Here is a 20,791-nt window from a genome sequence, read left to right as displayed (position 1 = left end):
CTATATATCTGTAAGTATATCTTAACGGATTAAGATATCTCCATAAGTATACTTGTGTAACTGTATATTTGTACTCTCATGTCAAAATTTGATTAAAGGTCTCTTAATTAGACATTTTGATACATCTTGCAACCATATATATCTAAAAGTTTTATATATTTTTACCAAAAAATAGTACATTATGATTAATCCTTATCCTTAGCCTGAAGGGTCCTAATTATTAGGACTCCAAGTATCTAAAAAGAATAAGGCTGCATTGTTACTATTCTTTTGAGTGCTCAACAAGCTTTTCCTTTATTTGATAGAGACTCCTTTATGAAAGTTAACATTTTTATTATTTTTGCAATAAAAATATTTGCCTCACTTGTACTTTTGGAAAACCATTAGCTATTAATATTGAGTCTATTACATCATTTACAGATAAATTAAGTTCAATTTGATGTTTTATTAAATTAGATGTAAACTTTCAGACTAAATTTTATTCATTCAACAAATGTACTCCCAAAAACTTTCTTGAGTGCCAGAGAGAAAATTGTGAAGAAACACTATCCTGCTTTCGTATTGCTTTGGGTTTAGCAAGGTAACAGAAAACCATTTATCTAGTAGTTGTTGACCTTTGATTCTAGGACAATTTCTCTTTGGGTTTGCTTAAATAAGGGAAATACTATATTTATAAATTAAATGTGTGCATTATTATTATAGGTACACCACACTATTGAGGTTTTTAAAACTTTTCTATAAAAAATATGCTTATTTTTATGCTATCAAATTTAAAAAGAAGTAACAAATTTACTATAAAAACCGTGTCACATAATATGTATGTTTGCCCATAGCACAAAATGATGTCTGTCTCTAGGGGAATACAAATTAATTTATATATAAATGGTTTCTATAAGTATCCTAACTTTAGAATATAAATATTGGAGTTTCTTTAGTAGCTATCTGTAGGCTTCAGTAGTTGTAGGTAGCTGTGGAATGTAATTTTTGTTACCACAGACTTTCTGTGTCAATAGAAAAACAATGTGTTAAATCAAATTCTTACAAATCAGGCAGAAACAAACAAACACACACCACTTAACAAAAACACACCACTTAATTTATAAGCTAAGCAAAGTACAGCTCTTTGTAGTGGAATACAGCTAAAACTGGTTTAAACTAAGCGATCAAATCCCCATATTTGACCATACTTGAAAAAGCCTTTGACCTTGAACAGGCTACTGAACAATGTATTATAATTATAATTTATAACCTTCTATAATCATATAACATGTTGACATGAGGGCAGAAGTATTTGCAAAGTATTTCTTCTTAGTCCACATATCTTAAAGGCCACTCATTTTACTAAGTGACGGAAAATTTCTATTATCAATTATGTGAAAAAATAGTATAGGATTAAAATAGATGATGTGCTTGTAATAGTCCACACCTGAATCTGAACTTCTGATTAGAGTTGTTTAAATGCTAACTAATCACTCTTCTTTGCCGCCCCTTCTCCAACCCTTATTTTAGATAAGAATAATTCAAATATTAACTAGTGGGTCTCAATAAAGATTGAAGCAAAACCATATGATAAATACATTTATTCAATATGTTGACATATTCTACAATAGGGACAATATAATTAGAACTTTTATACTTTTATGAATAAAACTTTACATTGTTGCTAATACATTATCTCATGTTAAATGTATATATTCTCTCACTGTTTGTCAATAAAAAGATAAATGCTTTGATCTATAACATTGGTTTTATTCTTAAGGTTTTTATCTTTATTTAAACAATAGTAGCCATTATTTTTTTCCCTAAAATACAGCCTATCATTTTGTTTTATCTATATGATAAAAATTTTATGTTTCATTAAGACTGTTAATTATATACAGTACAATCAAAATCAATTTTCCTATTTTTTTGTGACAAATATAAATAGTTGCATATTCCATAAATCAGTATGAATAAAAACATAGTGACTATTCAACATCTTAAAGCACTAACTTGATGTTGAATCGAAATAATTGCTAAACATTAGAAATAAGTGTAAAATATCAATATTTTAGGTAGAATTTATAACTAAGAATAATAAAGGGAGAACTATCAGAAAAATGGTGTAAAAAGCGATTGGACTGATATGAATCCAGACCATGTCTATGTTTGTTCTTAGACAAAGTTTTGACCTTGACCCTGTTTTTTGATCCTCGGTACATGAAATCACATTAAACTAAGTTACTTTTTATTTTTAAAAAAAGTGCTAAAAACCCTCCCAAGAATTTTAAGTACATTTTCTCGTTTAACTCCCACAACAGCTCCTTGAGATGAGTAGTATTACTATCACTATTTTTACAGATTAGAAAACAAGAGCTCAAAGAGATGAAGCAATTGACTTACTCTTACAAAGATACTCAAAACTTTTTGCACCTAATTCCATGCTCTAACAGTGACTTTTTATTAATATTGTGCTCAGGTTATGGCTTGGAAATCACCTTCATGTCAGTCACCTACAGTGGACCCTCCATATCCACAGGTTCTGCATCAGCAGATTCAACCAACCAAGGACTGAAAAATATGTGAAAAAAATTCTAGAAAGTTCCAAAAAGCAAAACTTGAATTTGTGTGAACAGGCAACTATTTACACAGCATTTACATCGTATTTACAGCTATTTACATAGCATTTACATTGTATTAGGTATTAGAAACAATCTAGAGATGGTTTAAAGTATATGGGATGATGTACGTAGGTTATTGCAAATACTATGCCATTTTATATAAGGAACTTGAGTATCCTCTGATTTTGGTATGAGAAGGGTCAGTCCTGGAACCAATCCCTTGCAAATACGGAGGAGAACTGTTTTCCCAGGCAATGGGTAAATTCCTAAGCCCTTTTTTTTTTTTTTTTTTTTTGTGGTACGCGGGCCTCTCACTGTTGTGGCCTCTCCCGTTGCGGAGCACAGGCTCCGTACGCGCAGGCTCAGCAGCCATGGCTCACGGGCCCAGCCGCTCCATGGCATGTGGGATCTTCCCGGACTGGGGCACGAACCCGTGTCCCCTATGTCGGCAGGCAGACTCTCAACCACTGAGCCACCAGGGAAGCCCCAATAAATAATATATATTTTAAGCTTAAGTGATTTTGTAGGATTGCATGAAAAATATTCCTAGTAACTTATTCCATTTTGTACTACCTGTGGTCAACATTTTAAAAACATATTTGTATTAATCCATTTATATTTTACATCATAATTATATATATAGATTCATATAGAAGGTATTGTATATATTGTATATTACATACATTTATAATATTGGGGAAATTTTCACAAGGTCTTTCTCCTCTTTCTCTCTCTCTCTATATATAGAGAGAGAGAGTGAGAGAGAGAGAGAGAGAAAGAAAGATGTATTTAATATATATCTCTCTCTCTATATATATGATTTTGTAGGATTGCAAAAATCTACATATATATGTCTAGAGAGAGAGAGAGAGAGAGAGAAAGAGAGAGAGAGATGTATTTAATATCTTTGGGAAAATTTTATGGAGTAATGTGTATAAAACATATATAATTTTACTTATCTATTTCCCCATTCCCATTATGAAAGTTATTTTTGCTTATTTCTTTGCACAGAACAACTGTAAAATATTCATTTTTATGAACTATTACTTGGTGATTCATTGCTTCTGAAGTAAAACTATTTGATGGCGGTGGAAATGTCATCCTAATCATTAGTTATAAATATTTACTTGGTGCTACTATTTCCTTGATGATGACTTTAATAAATGATTTTAGAAAGGAAATCAAAAATAAGTTATGTCCAGAAGGTCATATGCATATTGTGAAGCCATTGATGATTTAGATATATTTTGTGACTTCCATAACATAATTAGCAATATTATAGTAATTTATTCAACATAATGATTAAGTCAAAATAAATTTAAATGCATTACTATTCATTTAAAACTAAATATTCTCCACCTAGGCAAAAGGAAATCTGATATTTCACAGGCTTGTGCTTCTTAAATTATATAATTAATGGTAAATATGTAAACAGTAAAGCAATACTAAAAATTAGTTCCATGATTTAATTATTTTGCATAATTACAACATGTATTCTCTATAAATCAGAAGGACTGAGAGTTTAGAATAAATTTAGCAATAGTTTGAATGGATAATATTAATGAGGATAGAGAAAAAGGATAATTTCTTTCTCAGGAGAACAAATTAAGATTCTGATTCTATTAATACAGAAATAGTAAAACAAATATTTTGGGGTAAATTATGTAAGCAATAAATTTTGCTTTTAAGTAAAAATATTTGGGGGAATGACCAAATGGACCAAATGACCATTCCCAAGATTACTCTCTATATTCAAAGGTCTTAATGTCCATTGTATATATTTGTGCTCTAAAACCCACATGGATAATGTTCAGCTTTAACTGTGCTATCTTACTTGAAAATTAAGAATGGTTTTCTACTTTCATTGAACTATCTTGAAGAAAAATTACATAAAAATTCTAATATTTTACTGCAGAATTTTCAAAAGGAGTAATATGTGCAAGAGCTAGACTTTAACATATATAAATTATTATATGTATGGAAAAAGAACATTTTGGTAACAGTAAACATCAAAAAGATATTTAAAATTTTTTATTAGAAGTAATCATGCAATTATTTGGCTTGAGACACAAAAAATAACATTAAATATTTCCATTGCTTCTATTAGATTATTATTTTCTTAATGCAGGTTTAATATTGTTACTGAAAAATATTTTTGCATTGTTAATCTTGTTTTACTGCATTTGCAAAGATATTTTTAGTAAACATGAAGAAATTGAAAGTATCATTTTGAAATTATTCTGGCCTAATTATTCACTCTGCTTAATAAGATCCTTCTGCAAGGGAAAAAATCACACAATCCTGGGTATACAGTACTTGCTCAACTGTTAAGTTATAAGTAGAGATGTTTGGGATATGAATTTAAGTTTTGAGGCTGATGATACACCTTACAACTACTCCGTCATCCCGCTTGCAGTTCTTAACGTCTCAGCTTTAATGACTTATACTAAGGGAGACCATAGTGTCCATTCTATTTATATAACAACTAAAATTATTAACAACTTGTTATTTGCTGAGCACCACAAATAATTGAGGTAGGTACTCCTGGGGAATGAGGGTACTGATATACAAGAAACTTAAGGTATTTTTTTCCCAGTATCACATAGCTGGTAGAAATAGACTGAGATTTGAGCCCAGGCAATTACACTCCAGTGGCAGAGCTGCCAACACTCTTCTGCCTTTTTTACTGCCCCTGGCCCTGATATTCTCACCCAAAATACCTTGATTACTTAAAGAATATTAATATATAAAATCGTTCAATTATGTCTGTGTTCCTATTTTCTATATTCCACATTAGAATGTAAGCTCTATTTTATCTCCAGCAGCAGATATGGATACATTCTAATATTTTTTTAGAGAAAGTTAATAGATTAATTGCTTATCTAAATCTTTCTTAACTTATTGTAAGAAATATTTACTAGTTCTTATACCTCAATTACTATATTTTATTTTCTCTCATAATCACAACTTTAAATTATAAAATATTTCAAATTTTTGTAAAGGCTAGATCATAATACTTTCACTAAGTATTGGTAAATTTCCCTCCAAAGTGGTATTCCTAAATGACAATTTCATGATAAAAATATTAGTTCCCAATATTCTTAACAGTGTTCGATATTGAAACACTTTTAAATTAAAAAAAAATTAAAGTATGGTTGTCAAAAACTTTCTCTCAAACATGTTTTATTTTTATATCCTGATTATTCTGATTACCACTTATATCAAACATATATGCTTATAGGACTTTTATATAGCCTTTTCTATAAGTTTCCTTTTATATCTTCCTAAGACTTGAATATGAGGATAATAATAGCAATTACAATAGCTTACAAAAGTTGAATGGCAATAATGTATCAGATTCTGTTCTAAGTGCTTTATATACATTAATGCATATAATCCTTACCACAACACAATAAAATCATTATTATAACTATTCTCACTTTAGAGATGAGAAAATTGCAATATAGAGAGATTAAGAAATTTACCTATGTAAGTGGTAGAGCTTGAGGAAAATCTTAAAAACACATGTATAAACCAAGGCCAAAATATTAATGACAGATTAATATATTTGATTACATTATTTTATTAAATTTGTGCACTAAAAATAAAGTTAGAAGTCTTAAACATACACATTGAATTTCTGGCCTTGAAGGAGTATCTAGTGTCTGTGTAAGCTTTCTAGACATGTACAACTGTGAATGATGAATAAAATACATATATCAAATTATTGAAGACATCAGAGATAAACCAAGGCAGCCAGGACTTGAGAAGCAGATATCAAAACTAGAGACAATACTAATTTCTATCAGAAATGAAATGGACCTATAAAAGTTTCTTATTCATATAATGTAATAGTATATGCAATGGAAAATAATAAATGATTGCCTCACCTAACAACCTGAATCAATGTCATAGACATAACTTGAAAGGAGGAAGACACAATGTCTAAGTTTCAGCTGCTATAACAGAATGCCATAGACTGAGCATAAACAACAGAAATTTATTTCTCACAGTCTGGAGGTTGGGAAATCCAAGATCAAGGTGCTGTCAGATTCTGTGTTTGGTGAGAACCTGCTCTTGGTTCACAGACAGCCATCTTCTAACTGTGTCCTCACATGGCAAAAGGAGTGAGGGAGCTCTCAGGGATCTCTTTCAGAAGGGCACTAATTCCATTCATGAGGGCCTCTCCCTCATGATCTCATCACCCTTACCAAAGGGCCCACCTCTTAATACCTCACATTGGAGGTTAGGATTTCAACATGTGAATTTTGAGGGGACATGAACTTTCAGTCTTTGACACACAAAAAAGAATATATTAAATGTGTTAATTTGTAAATTTAAAATAGGGGGAAAAAACTTACTATAGGCGGAAAGAAATCAGAAAAATTATTACCTTTTAATGGAGTTTAGTGACTGGAAGTTGGTATTCTGGTATGGAAACAATGTAGATGATGGGTATGCGGTGTTGTTCGTGTGAAAAAATATCTTATAAATTTTGTATTTTGTATATGTTATACTTTATGAGTAAATGATTTTTATGAAATCAAATAACCTCAAAAAATTTTTAAAATAAGTCACAAATCAAATATATTTTAGAGTTATAACTGAATAAGTAGTTACCAGAATGATTTAAAACTTGTACAGTACTGGTCCAGAACCTACTTTCAAAGTCAGCAGTAACTTTTGTCTCTCCAGATCCAATAGAAATTTGTAGTTGGCCAGAAATATGCAGGTAAATAATTGACCCACCCTCCTGGAATCACTCTTCATGCTTAGTTTCCAGATACCAAAAGTTTCTGGAAAACCCTCCGACCTATCTGACCATTTCTTTTCTGTCTCCTTTGTTCTTTCTTCTTGTATTGATTTGGAATTGATATTGGAAACACTCTAAGTAAGGTCTTTTGTGAGTAATGTACTTAATCCATTTTAGCTAAATATTCATTGACAAATATATATAAGCTCAGTGGGGGTAGGGACTTTGTCTTGTTCACCTATGTGTTCTTGGCATTGTGTCTTTGGTGGTAAGAAAAATTCCTGACACATAATAGACATTCAATAAATAGCAGTTAAATGAATGAATTAAATAATTAAAAAGCATCATTTTACTTTCACATCAGTGTTGAGACATAATTCTCCATGGATCTTTCATATTTCTGCAAAGCTTTTGAGCAAAGCAGTGACCGCCCCTCCACCAAATTATTAACAGAAATACTAGGAAGATAAAGATAGTTCCTATCTCCAAAGAGAAAGTCAGGCATACTTAAAAGCATGAAGATAATGTCTCCTTCCAGAGTAAAGGGCATGTAAGTTTATTGCCCATTATAAATTAATTTACTTTCAACTTACAACTTTCAACTTCAACTTTACTTACAACCCATTGCATGTACAGGTTTCACCTGATGCTTTTCAAAGCAAAAATTTTATTAGACAAATTTAAACAGACAAGAAAGACTTTATTCAAGGTTATTGCAAGAAGGAAGAAAGGCCAGAATTGAGGCTAAATTCACCTCCAGTAAAACAAAGGTGGGAGAGCTTTTGAGACCTGGAGTGAGTGGGGGAATCATAGGCAATCTATGTTTGCTAATTGACCTTACCTAAAGGTAAAGTAAACTTTCTACATTCCAGACAAGAGGTAGACTTACAACTTGAAGCAAGGTGTCAGATGAAGTTAAGCCCTTACTCTCCCACAGAAACTGGGAGATGAGGATGCTATCTTTCTTGAAGATTATATTCCCAGGTCCTTGAGAAAAAGCGTCTGTGGCTGTAACACTGGCAAGAGGTTTTTTAAAAAGATTTACATCTCAAAGGGACAGAGAACTTATAATTTTCAATTACAAGTTGTTCAAAGTAAATTCTCTAAGGAAAGTGAGGTCAGGACTCTAGAGGCAGGAGAAACCTGTCTAAAGTTTGGTCAAGCTGAAGGAAATGTTAAAGCCCTCTTAGCATCACCCTGTGGGAATTGGGGCTTGAAGAACCAGTCAAAAAAATTGGTGATTCTCTGACTATTGCTGTTGCTATGGGTAATAACTACCTTTCCTCTTTGACTCAGGAGTCTTGTGTCTTCTCTCAATATACATACATTTGTGGCAGTTTACCTTGTCAGCTAGCAAATAGGATAAAGTCACAGATGCTTCAGAGTTCTTAACAATCTGACATTAGATTTTGAACTTTGGGGAAAATTCACCAGAATTTCCCTACACTGAATGAGACTGAATGAGATCACTTCAATCAATATTAACATAATATGTAAATATTTAGCAACTGTTTAAGATCTAAGAAAACCCATCTAATGAAGAAGTGAATTGACTGGAAAAACAGTATATAAAAGTTGTATATATTGTCCCATTGATGACTCATAATTAATTTAATTGCTAGTTTTTAATGATTTCAGTTTATAAGAGGCATCATATTTTCTAAGCTTTAGATAAGTTTATTATGAAGTGATGGGGAGCCAAAGCACAGAGAACCCTAACCTCAAATTCAAACTGATAATGTTAAGTTGCTTAATGCAGCATTGCTTAAAGCGATAAAGTACTTTAAACAACAGTGTAGAAATAATCTTCAAAATGTGAGGCACAAGATGCATCATCTCTGATTTTTAGATTTTGCTACTTCACATGGTCATAAATAAGGAAATGTATTATCTTTCATAAAGCATTTAGGTCATAATATTTAGTTGGATTCCATTTTTTTCACTTGAATGAAAAAATTCAATTAATAGTGAAGAGTTTCTACCTCATTGTAATTGGTTTTTTTTTTTGAATTTTATTTTATTTATTCTTTTTATACAGCAGGTTCTTATTAGTTATCTATTTTATACATATTAGTATATATATGTCAATCCCAATCTCCTAGTTCATCCCAACACCAACACCAATTCCCCCTTCCCCCCTTGGTATCCATACATTTTTTCTCTACATCTGCATTTCTATTTCTGCCTTGCAAACCAGTTCATCTGTACCATTTTTCTAGATTTCACATATATGCTTTAATATACAATATTTATTTTCCTCTTTCTGACTTACTTAACTCTGTATGACAGTCTCTAGGGCCAACCACATCTCTGCAGATGACCCAATTTCATTCCTTTTTATGGCTGAGTAATATCCTATTCTATATATGTACCACATCTTCTTTACCCATTTGTATGTCGATGGGCATTTAGGGTGTTTCATGGCTTGGCTATTGTAAATAGTGCTGAAATGAACATTGGGGTGCATGTGTCTTTTTGAATTATGGCTTTCTCTGGATATATGTCCAGTAGTGGGATTGCTGGGTCATATGATAATTCTTTTTTTAGTATTTTAAGGAACTTGCACACTATTCTCCACAGTGGCTGTATCAATATACATTCCCACCAACAGTGCAAGAGGGTTCCCTTTTCTCCACACTCTCTTCAACATTTGTTGTTTGTAGATTTTCTGATGATGCCCATTCTGAACGGTGTGATATAATACCTCATTGTACTTTTGATTTGCATTTCTCTATAATTATTGATGTTGAGCAGATTTTCATGTTCCTCTTGGCCATCTGTATGTCTTCATTGGAGCAATGTCTATTTAGGTCTTCTGCCCATTTTTTGATTGGGTTGTTTATTTTTTTAATATTGAGCTGCATGAGCTGTTTATACATTTTGGAGATTAACCCTTTGTCCATTGATTTGTTTGCAAATATTTTCTCCCATTCTGAGGGTTGTCATTTTGTTTTGTTTATATTTTCCATTGCTGTGCAAGAGCTTTTAAATCTTATTTCCATTATTCTAGGAGGTGGGTCAAAAAAGATCTTGCTGTGATTTTTGTCAAAGAGTGTTCTTCCTGTGTTTTCCTCTAAGAGTTTTATAGTGTCCACTCTTACATTTAGGTTGTTAATCCATTTTGAGTTTATTTTTGTGTATGGTGTTAGAGAGTGTTCTAATTTCTTTCTTTTACATGTAGTTGTCCAGTTTTCCCAGCACCACTTATTGAAGAGACTGTCTTTTCTCCATTGGATATCCTTGCCTTCTTTGTCATAGATTAGTTGACCAGAGGTGTGTGGGTTTATCTCTGGGCTTTCTATCCTGTTCCATTGATCTATATTTCTCTTTTGGGGCCAGTACCATATTGTCTTGATTACTGTAGCTTTGTAGTATAGTCTGAAGTTAGGGAGTGTGATTCCTCCAGCTCATAATTTTTTCCCTCAAGATTGCCTTGGATATTTGGGATCTTTTGTGCCTCCATACAAATTTTAAGATATTTTGCTCTTGTTCTGTAAAAAATGCCATTGGTAATTTGATAGGAATTGCATTGAATCTGTAGATTGCTTTGGATAGTATAGTCATTTTCACAATATTGATTCTTCCAATCCAAGAACATGGTATATCTCTCCATCTGTTTGTGTCATCTTTGATTTCTTTCATCAGTGTCTTATAGTTTTCTGAGTACAGGTCTTTTACCTCCTTAGGTAGGTTTATTCCTAGGTATTTTATTCTTTGTGTTGCAAGGGTGAATGGGATTGTTTCCTTAATTTCTTTTTGATCTTTAGTTGTTAGTGTATAGGAATGCGAGAGATTTCTGTGCATTAATTTTTTATCCTGCTACTTTTCCAAATTCATTGATTAGCTCTAGTAGCTTTCTGGTGGCATCTTTAGGATTATCTATGTATATATCATGTCATCTGCAAACAGTGAGAGTTTTACTTCCTTTCCAATTTGTATTCCTTTAATTTTTTTGTCTTCTCTAATTGCCGTGACTAGAACTTTCAAAACTATGTTGAATAAGAGTGGCGAGAGCGGATATCCTTGTCTTCTTCCTCATCTTTGAGGAAATGCTTTTGGTTTTTCACCATTGAGAATGATGTTTGCTGTGCGTTTGTTTTATATTACCTTTATTCTGTTGAAGTATTTTCTTTCTTTGCCCATTTCTGGAGAGTTTTTATCATAAGTGGTGTTCAATTTTGTCAAAAGCTTTTTCTGCATCTATTGAGGTGATCATATGGTTTTTATTCTTTAATTTGTTAATATAGTGTATCACATTGATTGATTTGTGTATATTGAAGAATCCTTGCATCCCTGGGATAAATCCCACTTGATCATGGTGTATGATCCTTTTAATGTGCTGTTGGATTCTGTCTGCTATTATTTTGTTGAGGATTTTTGCAACTATATTCATCAGATATATTGGTCTGTAATTTTCTTTTTGTAGTATCTTTGTCTGATGTTGGTATCAGTGTGATGGTGGCCTTGTAGAATGAGTTTGGGAGTGTTCTTTCCTCTGCAATATTTTGGAAGAGTTTGAGAAGCATGGGTTTTAGCTCTCCTCTAAATATTTTATAGAATTCACTTGTGAAGCCATCTGGTCCTGAACTTTGTTTGTTGGAAGATTTTTAATCAGAGTTTCAATTTCATTACTTGTGATTTGTATGCTCATATTTTCTATTTCTTCCTGGTACAGTCTTGGAGAGTTATACCTTTCTAAGAATTTGTCCATTTCTTCCTGGTTGTCCATTTTATTGGCATAGAGTTGCTTTTAGTAGTCTCTTAGGATGCTTTGTATTTCTGCAGTGTCCATTGTAACTTCTCCTTTTTCATTTCTAATTTTATTGATTTGAGTCCTCTCCCTCTTTTTCTTGATGAGTTTGGCTAAAAGTTTATCAATTTTGTTTATCTTCTCAAAGAACCAGCTTTTAGTTTTATTGATATTTGCTATTGTTTTGTTAATTTCTATTTCATTTATTTCTGCTCTGATCTTTATGATTTCTTTCCTTGTACTAACTTTGGGCTTTGTTTGTTCTTTCTCTAGTTCCTTTAGGTGTAATGTTAGATTGTTAATTTGAGATTATTCTTGTTTCTTGAGGTAGGATTATATTGTTGTAAACATCCCTCTTAAACTGCTTTTACTGCATCCCATAGGTTTTGGGTAGTCATATTCTCATTGTCATTTGTTTCTAGGTATTTTTTTATTTTATTTTTGATTTCTACAGTGATTTCTTGGTTATTTAGTAACATATTGTTTAGCCTCCATGTGTTTGTGTTGTTTCCTTTTTTTCCCCTGTAATTTATTTCTAATCTCATAACATTGTGGTTGCAAATGATGCTTGATATGATTTCAATTTTCTTAAATTTACTGAGGCTTGATTTATGACCCAAGATGTCATTGTTCCATGTGCACTTGAGAAGAAAGTGCAATCTGCTGTTTTCAAATGGAATGTCCTATAAATATCAATTAAATCTATTTGGTCTATTGTGTCATTTAAAGCTTGTGTTTCCTTGTTAATTTTCTGACTGGTTAATCTGTCCATTGGTGAAAGGAAGGTTTTAAAGTCCCACACGATTACTGTGTTACTGTCAATTTCCTCTTTTATAGCTGTTAGCATTTGCCTTATACATTGAGGTGCTCCTGTGTTGGGTGCATACATATTTATAATTACTATATCTTCTTCAGTTGATCCCTTGATCATTATGTAGTGTCCTTCTTTGTCTTTGGTAACATTCTTTATTTTAAAGTCTATTTTATCTGATATGAGTAGTGCTATTCAAACTTTCTTTTGATTTCCATTTGCATGGAATATCTTTTTCCATCCCCTCACTTTCAGTCTGTATGTGTCCCTAGGTCTGAAGTGGGTCTCTTGTACACAGCATATATATGGGTTTTGTTTTTGTATCCATTCAACAAGCCTGTTTCTTTTGGTTGGAGCATTTAATTCATTCACGTCATTCACATTTGAGGTAAGTATTGATATATATGTTTCCATTACCATTTTCTTAATTGTTTTGGGTTTGTTTTTGTAGGTCCTTTTCTTCCCTTGTGTTTCCCACTTGGAGAAATTCCTTCATCATTTGTTGTAGAGCTGGTCTGGTGGTGCTGAATTCTTTTAGTATTTGCTTGTCTTAAAGCTTTTGATTTCTCCATCGAATCTGAATGAGATCCTTGCTGGGTACAGTAATCTTGGTTGTAGTTTCTTCCCTTTCCTCACTTTAAATATTTCATGCCACTCCCTTCTGGCTTGTAGAGTTTCTTCTGAGAAGTCAGATGTTATGAGAGTTCCCTTGTATGTTATTTGTCATTTTTCCCTTGTTAGTTTTAATAATTTTTCTTTGTCTTTAATTTTTGTCAATTTGATTACTTTGTGTCTTAGTGTGTTTCTCCTTGGGTTTATCCTGCCTGGACTTTTGTGGCTATTTCCTTCCCTATGTTAAGGAAGTTTTCAACTCTAATCTCTTCAAATATTTCCTTTGACCCTTTCTCTTTCTCTTCTCCTTCTGGGACCCCTATAATGAAAATATTGGTGCATTTAATGTTGTCTCAGAGGTCTCTTAGGCTGTCTTCATTGGTTTTCATTCTTTTTTCTTTATTCTGTTCCACAGCAGTGAATTCCACCATTCTGTCTTCCAGATCATTTACCCGTTCTTCTGCCTCAGTTATTCTGCTATTGATTCCTTCTAGTGTATTTTTCATTTCAGTTATTGTATTGTTTATCTCTGTTTGTTTGTTCTTTAATTCTTCTAGGTCTTTGTTAAACATTTCTTGCATCTTCTTGATCTTTTCCTCCATTTTTTTTCTGGGGTCCTGGATCATCTTCACTATCATTATTCTGAATTCTTTTTCTGAAAGGTTGCCTATCTCCACTTCATTTATTTGTTTTTTGGGGTTTTATCTTGTTGCTTCATCTGGTACCTAGTCCTCTGCCTTTTCATTTTGTCTTTCTGTGAATGTGGTTTTTGTTCCACAGGCTGCAGGTTTGTAGCTCTTCTTGCTTCTGCTATCTGTCCTCTGGTGGATGAGGTTATCTAAGAGGCTTGTGCAAGCTTCCTGATAGGAGAGACTAGTGGTGGGTAGAGTTGGGTGTTGCTCTGGTGGGCAGAGCTCTGTAAAACTTTAATTCACTTGTCTGCTGATGGGTGGGGCTGAGTTCCCTCCATGTTGTTTGTTTGGCCTGGGACCACCCAGCACTGGTGCCTACAGGCTTTTTGGCAGGGTTAGTGGTTGACTCCAGTAGAACTCACACCAAGGAATACTTCCCAGAACTTCTGCTGCCAGTGTCCTTGTCCCCACGGTGAGCCACAGCCACAACCTGACTCTGCAGGAGACCCTCTAACACTAGGAGGTAGGTCTGTTTCAGTCTCCTATGGGGTCACTGCCCCTTCCTCTTGGGTCCTGATGGGCACACTACTTTGTGTGTGCCCTCCAAGAGTGGAGTCTCTGTTTCCCCCAGTACTGTTGAAGCCCTGTAGTCAAATCCTGCTAGCTTTCAAAATCTGACTCTCTGTGAATTCCTCCTCTTGTTGCCAGATTCCCAAGTTGGGAAGCCTGACATGTGCCTCAGAACCTTCACTCCAGTGGGTGGACTTCTGTGATATAATTGTTCTCCAGTTTGTGAGTCACCAACCCAGGAATTTTGAGATTTGATTTTATTGTGATTGCACCCCTCCTTCTGTCTCAGTGTGGCTTTTCCTTTGTCTTTGGATGTAGGGTATCTTTTTTGGTGAGTTCCAGTGACTTCCTGTCAATGATTGTTCAGCAGTTAGCTGTGATTCCGGTGCTCTCACAAGAGGGAGTTGCAAATGTTTCTTAACTGCTAGAACCTATTCTGAATGGCATCATAATTTTTACTATTAATTTGATTTTAGAACCTCACTGTGGAATAAATCCATTCAGTTTTCATTTCTTCCATGTTTTAGGTGTGACGGTACTAGAAGGCCCTATCTATGCCGTGGGAGGCCATGATGGCTGGAGCTATCTGAACACAGTGGAGAGGTGGGATCCTCAGAGTCAGCAGTGGACATTTGTAGCTAGTATGTCAATTGCCCGAAGCACAGTTGGTGTGGCAGCATTGAATGGCAAGTGAGTAGACTTTCCTTTTTTATTTGAAAAAAAAAAAGTTTTTGAGTGAATATTGTTTTAAAAATAACATTTAGTAAACTGTTTCGATAAAATATTTAAATCTTTGGTTTTTGATTTTTTTTTAAGTTTAGTCTTCATGGATCATTGACAGATCAAGACTGCATATTTTTCTGATTGTCCTTTCTTATAAAATAAAAACCAAAACTTCTTTACAATAACTGTTTTTTTTTAAGTATCACATATATTTCATGAGAATTATGTGAACTAAAGATCTGCATATTTATATCCTTTCTGGTAAAATAGTCTGAGGAGCCTGCAAAAGACTACTAAAAATTTGGTACTTAGTATATTTTTTTGCATGATTGTATGTCTCTTCACTTTTCTCCTTTTCCACTCCTATCACCCTAAATGGGGAATTTTCAAACACAACACTGTTGATATTTTGAGTCAGATAAATCTTTGTTTGGTGCAGGGCTCTGTCCTGTGCATTGTACAGTGTTTAGCAGCAGACTGGCTTTTATCTACTAGATACCAACTGCAACACCCTGCCCAATGTGGTAATCAAAAAAGTCTCCAGACATTGCCTAATATACCCTCTGGGATGGCAAAATACACTCCCTCTCACTGCCATGAGAAACTCTGCCCTAAAAAAGCTAATAACACCCCTGGTTTGAACAACAGCAAAAGCTTCCAATCTGTTTACTTCTCTTTCCCCTGAAGTCCATTTGCTAAAGCTGCCACAGCTGCTTAACAAATGCAAGTAATATTTCAGTCCTCTTCAAGAACTTCTCTTTACAATTAGAACACAATGCCTATCTTTACCTAAAGGGACCTACTGGATCTTATTTCTGCCTATTCTACATTTTTTCTCTGTATGTCAGCCAAATTGCCCTTTTATCTTTGCTTCAAATATAGCAGCTCTAACCAAACTCAGTCCCTTTGAATGTGCTCTTTTCTTTGTCTGAGATGCTGTTCCTACCCACCATCACGTGCTTGGGTTTTTCTCATTTTTCAGGTTTCATCTCAAAATTTGTCCACAAAGAAAGTTATTTACTATTAATCTTATTAAATTAAACCACTCTGCACACTATCCCAAACTGCTTACTGTTCTTAAAATTACATACATTACTGTTTTCTCTTTTCACTAGATATACATGTTTAATGAATGTTGGGCTTCAATTTTCATTTAGGTTTATTTGATGTCTAAAATTATATTCTTAGTGTCATGTATACTTCCTGAGAATTCATTTAGGATTTTTCCTGGAAATAAATGTTTACATATTAATTAGGGAAAATGTTAGATCTATACATTTGAAATCTTTTCATCTGAAAATGTGATCTTACTTTTATCTCTTAAAATTAGTCGCTATGTATTTTAGTGGTTTTAATTTAGGTATAGGTTTAGTATTTTCTTTCTGAGTTTTATTTACACTTATTTGTATTTTTGAACATTTTAGATATTATATTTTGGTTTATATATTTGTATGTATTAATAATTATACATTTATAGTACACTGGAGAAGAAAGTTTAAGTATCTATATTTATGATAACCATTTTACTAAATGCATGTATCAGGGTTTTTTTTTTTTTTTTTTTGTGGTATGTGGGCCTCTCACTGCTGTGGCCTCTCCCGTTGTGGAGCACAGACTCTGGACGCACAGGTCCAGCAGCCATGGCTCACCGGCCCAGCCGCTCCGTGGCATGTGCGATCATCCCGGACCGGGGCACGAACCTGCGTCCCCTGCATCGGCAGGCAGACTCCCAACCACTGCGTCACCAGGGAAGCCCCATGTATCAGTTTTTTTGATTTATAATAATAGATTTTCTAGGAAGATAAATATGGTAAACTAATAACGAAACTTTGTCTCTTCCTTCTTAATGTTTATGTTTATTTCCTTTTTATTGTATTGCTTTTATTTTTAGAATAGTGACATAAATAGTAGTGATATTGGGTGACCTCGTTTATGTCTTTTAATTGGAAAGACTTTAATACTTTATAGTCTGTGTGATATTAGTTGCTATTTGAGATACTTATACCATGTGGTGTCAAGGGCAAGATCTTGTCATTACCTGTAGTTTCACTAATGGATATTTTATTTAAAAAAATCAACCTTGGTATAATGTTTTATTAAATTCTTTCTAAAAATGTATAAAATTATATTTTTCTTATTTGATCTATTAATATGGTGATTTACATAAATATTATAATTGTAAATCATTATTGCATACTTAAAATAAAACCAACTTATCCATGTTGCATTATTCATTTAGTAATTTGTTGCATTCTATAGTCTATGATTTTTCATCTATGTTTGATCTACGTATCTTTTGAAAAACATTTCATAATATTTTCCATTACGATATGAAGCTTTTCTTATCATAATAAAATCATAACATGAATTGAGAAGATTTCTACAATTTATCTGCTATAAGTATCTACAAATATGGGAAGTATATATTCTTGAACATGACAAATGATAGAAAAAATTATATGTATATTATCATATATATTCCCTTTAAAAGTTACATTTTACTGAGATTTTAAAATTTAGCAGAAGACAGTTGTACCTTACTTGTAACCCTATGACTATTAATAATAATCTATTTTGTATTGTTATATTTTCTTTTGTATTGTTATTAACCTCCTAATTTGTTATTTTTAGGTGTTAGCATTATTACTAATTTTGCCTTATCTTAGGTTTTGTCAGTATCATTATTTGATTTTGTTTTTATCTTTAATCAAATGTGTGCATAGAGTGAAGTTATACTTGTTTTCCCTCTTCTTTTCTTATTCATTAATTTATACTTGGCTCAGTTTTATTTAATATGTCTTGAAATTCAGAATTTAACAAAATATAGTATTAATAATTGTCTTTGCAGTTTATTCTTCTTTAATATATCAAAATTATCATTTTAATTGTTTCCATTTCTTGCTTATTAAGAATAGTTTGGCTGTGAACATCCTCACTTATATATGTCCTTTGTGAGCATGCGTACAAATTTTAGCTGAGTGTAGACCTGGAACTGCAATTGCTAGGCTGTATGGTATTCTTGTGCTCAGCCTTAAGGGATAATTCCCAGAAGATTTTGAAAGTGTTTTCCTAATTTTTGTACATATTCACACTGTACTAGAGATCTAGATACTATGCATCTACTGATTTGGTAACGCCAGTTTTTATCTTTTATGGTTTTATCTATTCTGGTGGATAATGCTATCACATTCAGTTAATGACTGAGATTGTGCACCTTTTATATACTTATTAACAATTTTATATCTTCTGGCTGAAGTATATATTAAAGTCTTTTTCCTGTTTCCATTTGGGTTTCCGTCTTTTTCATTTTGCCTTGTAGAGTTCTTCTTATGTTCTAGAAATTATTTCTAGGTAAATGTATCTCACTTTATTATTAGTAGTATATTACTATTACTACTACTATTATTTTCCAGGAAGGATATGTTGATTATATAATTTATGAAACTTTATGTCTAAAAGGAATTTTCCTATGTTTTCACACATTTATTGTAAATTGACTTGAGTAATTTAATGTCACAGCCTTGTATCATTATTGTTAAGTAGATATTATATACTTACTTATCTTCTTTCATTTTTTTTTTTTAGGGAGATGTGTGGTAAGTCCAGTAGTTTTTCATCTTTAATATGTTTTTATATCTCATTCTTATAGATGTTTTGACTATATTTCTATCAGTTAGGGTACAGTCAAGAGACAGAAACCACTCCAGCTATTTATCAGTGATTCTATATAAAGATAATCTAATATAAAGATTTGTTAAGTAGATATAAAAATTAACTAGTTAACCAAAAAGTCAACAAGAGAACACTATATCATAAATGTATCAACTAAAAGAAAGAGCTACCACCCTTAGTGTTGGAAAACAAAAGAAGGGATTGTAGTTATTAAGATTTAGAAAATCAGAGGAGAGCCCCTATGCAGATGAAATCCAGATATTTGTGATTGGAGCTCTGCTTAGCCAGAGTTGGCATCTCTGACATGAAAGAGGGGCCCCTTGGCCTGGGACCCGAAGCTCTGAGGAAGTGGTGCCAGTCTGCTAGTGTTGATGGCTCTGAGTGGTCTCAATAAGGCCAATTTTGCAAGTTCTGCAAAATGGCAATTGGATGCAATTGAATGCAGGAAAAAAAGATGGGGTGACACAGGAACAGGAAATGAGCAGAAAGGAGCAAGACCCTTCCTCCTCTAGTCTTTCAGTCTCCCTCTAGCATCCATTAATGTCACATCCTAAAAGAAGGAACCAGGTGGCAAAGCAGAAACGTGGTTTTCAGAGTTCCAGCCCCCATATCAAAAATCAGAGTACAGGAGAGAGAATGTGGGGCTGCGAGATAAGAGCTTAACTACTGGCATGTTCTTCTCCAATTTCAAAATGTTTACCAGGGTATAACCTGATGGCTCCTTTTCATTCTTTTAACTTACTATTTGGAGATTCATTTGAACAATCTCAATCATGTCTTTATTTTACTAAGGAAAGTTTTTATCTACTGAGGATTGGTTTTTGTTTGATTCCTTTTCCATTATTCTAGTTCTTTGGTTTTGGGATATATATTTTAGTATGTATTTATGTTAATGATTGTGTGTCTTTGAGCACTGATTTCTTTCCCATAAACAGTTTTTCTCCTCAGTCATTTTATTTCTTTTCCATTTAACTTGGGAAATTTTTTCTATATTTTATTGTTAATCATTGCCATTTTGCTTATGAATTTTACTGTTTCCAGTGAAGACATAATCTTTATTTTAATTTTCCATATATGATATACTTATTTGACAGCTCTCTTTCCTCTCTGCCTCATGTTCATCTTATTTCAATTGAGGATACTCTCTTATTGTTTTACCTTAAAAATCTCTTGAATCACTAAATGTATATTTTCTTAAATTGCTTTTGAGAGTACATTTAGTGACTTTTCCTCACCACTTACACTGATGCTAATATATAGATTCATCTCTTATATCCTTTAGGAAATGGGTATCTCATTGACAGCAAATTTGCTCAACAAAGATGAGAAACATCTTTACCCTTTCCTTATATTATTCATTTGTTACATTATTCTGTAATGAGAAGGCATACATACACACACAACACACACAACACACCCAAGACACACACACTTATTTTAAAGTTTTAATATATTACTTATCTTATTCTAGATTTTTTATAATTACTTTGCATTATATTTTTGTGACCCTTCCTTAATATTCTACTGTGAAATATCTTTATATATATATATATATGTGTGTGTGTGTGTGTGTGTGTGTGTGTGTTTTGTTACAAATCTCCAAACTTAATCAGAAATAAATGGAATAAAAAATTTAATAAATATAATATTTAATGGATAGTCTTGTAG

At 32.8% G+C, this 20,791-nt stretch overlaps 1 protein-coding gene across 1 annotated transcript in view; it reads left to right on the top strand.

Annotated features, from left to right (window-relative positions):
• The window catches only part of KLHL1 (kelch like family member 1), a 229,288-nt gene that overhangs the window by 176,925 nt on the left and 31,572 nt on the right, over positions 1–20,791 (top strand). The window contains exon 7 of the mRNA XM_004282153.3: positions 15,256–15,418. Coding sequence (XP_004282201.2) covers positions 15,256–15,418 — 163 coding nt within the window. The remainder of the gene's footprint in view (positions 1–15,255; positions 15,419–20,791) is intronic.

Source organism: Orcinus orca, chromosome 18, assembly GCF_937001465.1.
Source record: "Orcinus orca chromosome 18, mOrcOrc1.1, whole genome shotgun sequence".
Taxonomy (NCBI): domain Eukaryota; kingdom Metazoa; phylum Chordata; class Mammalia; order Artiodactyla; family Delphinidae; genus Orcinus; species Orcinus orca.
The sequence above is the reverse complement of the archived record's forward strand: the minus strand, read 5'-3'. Positions and strand labels throughout refer to the sequence as shown.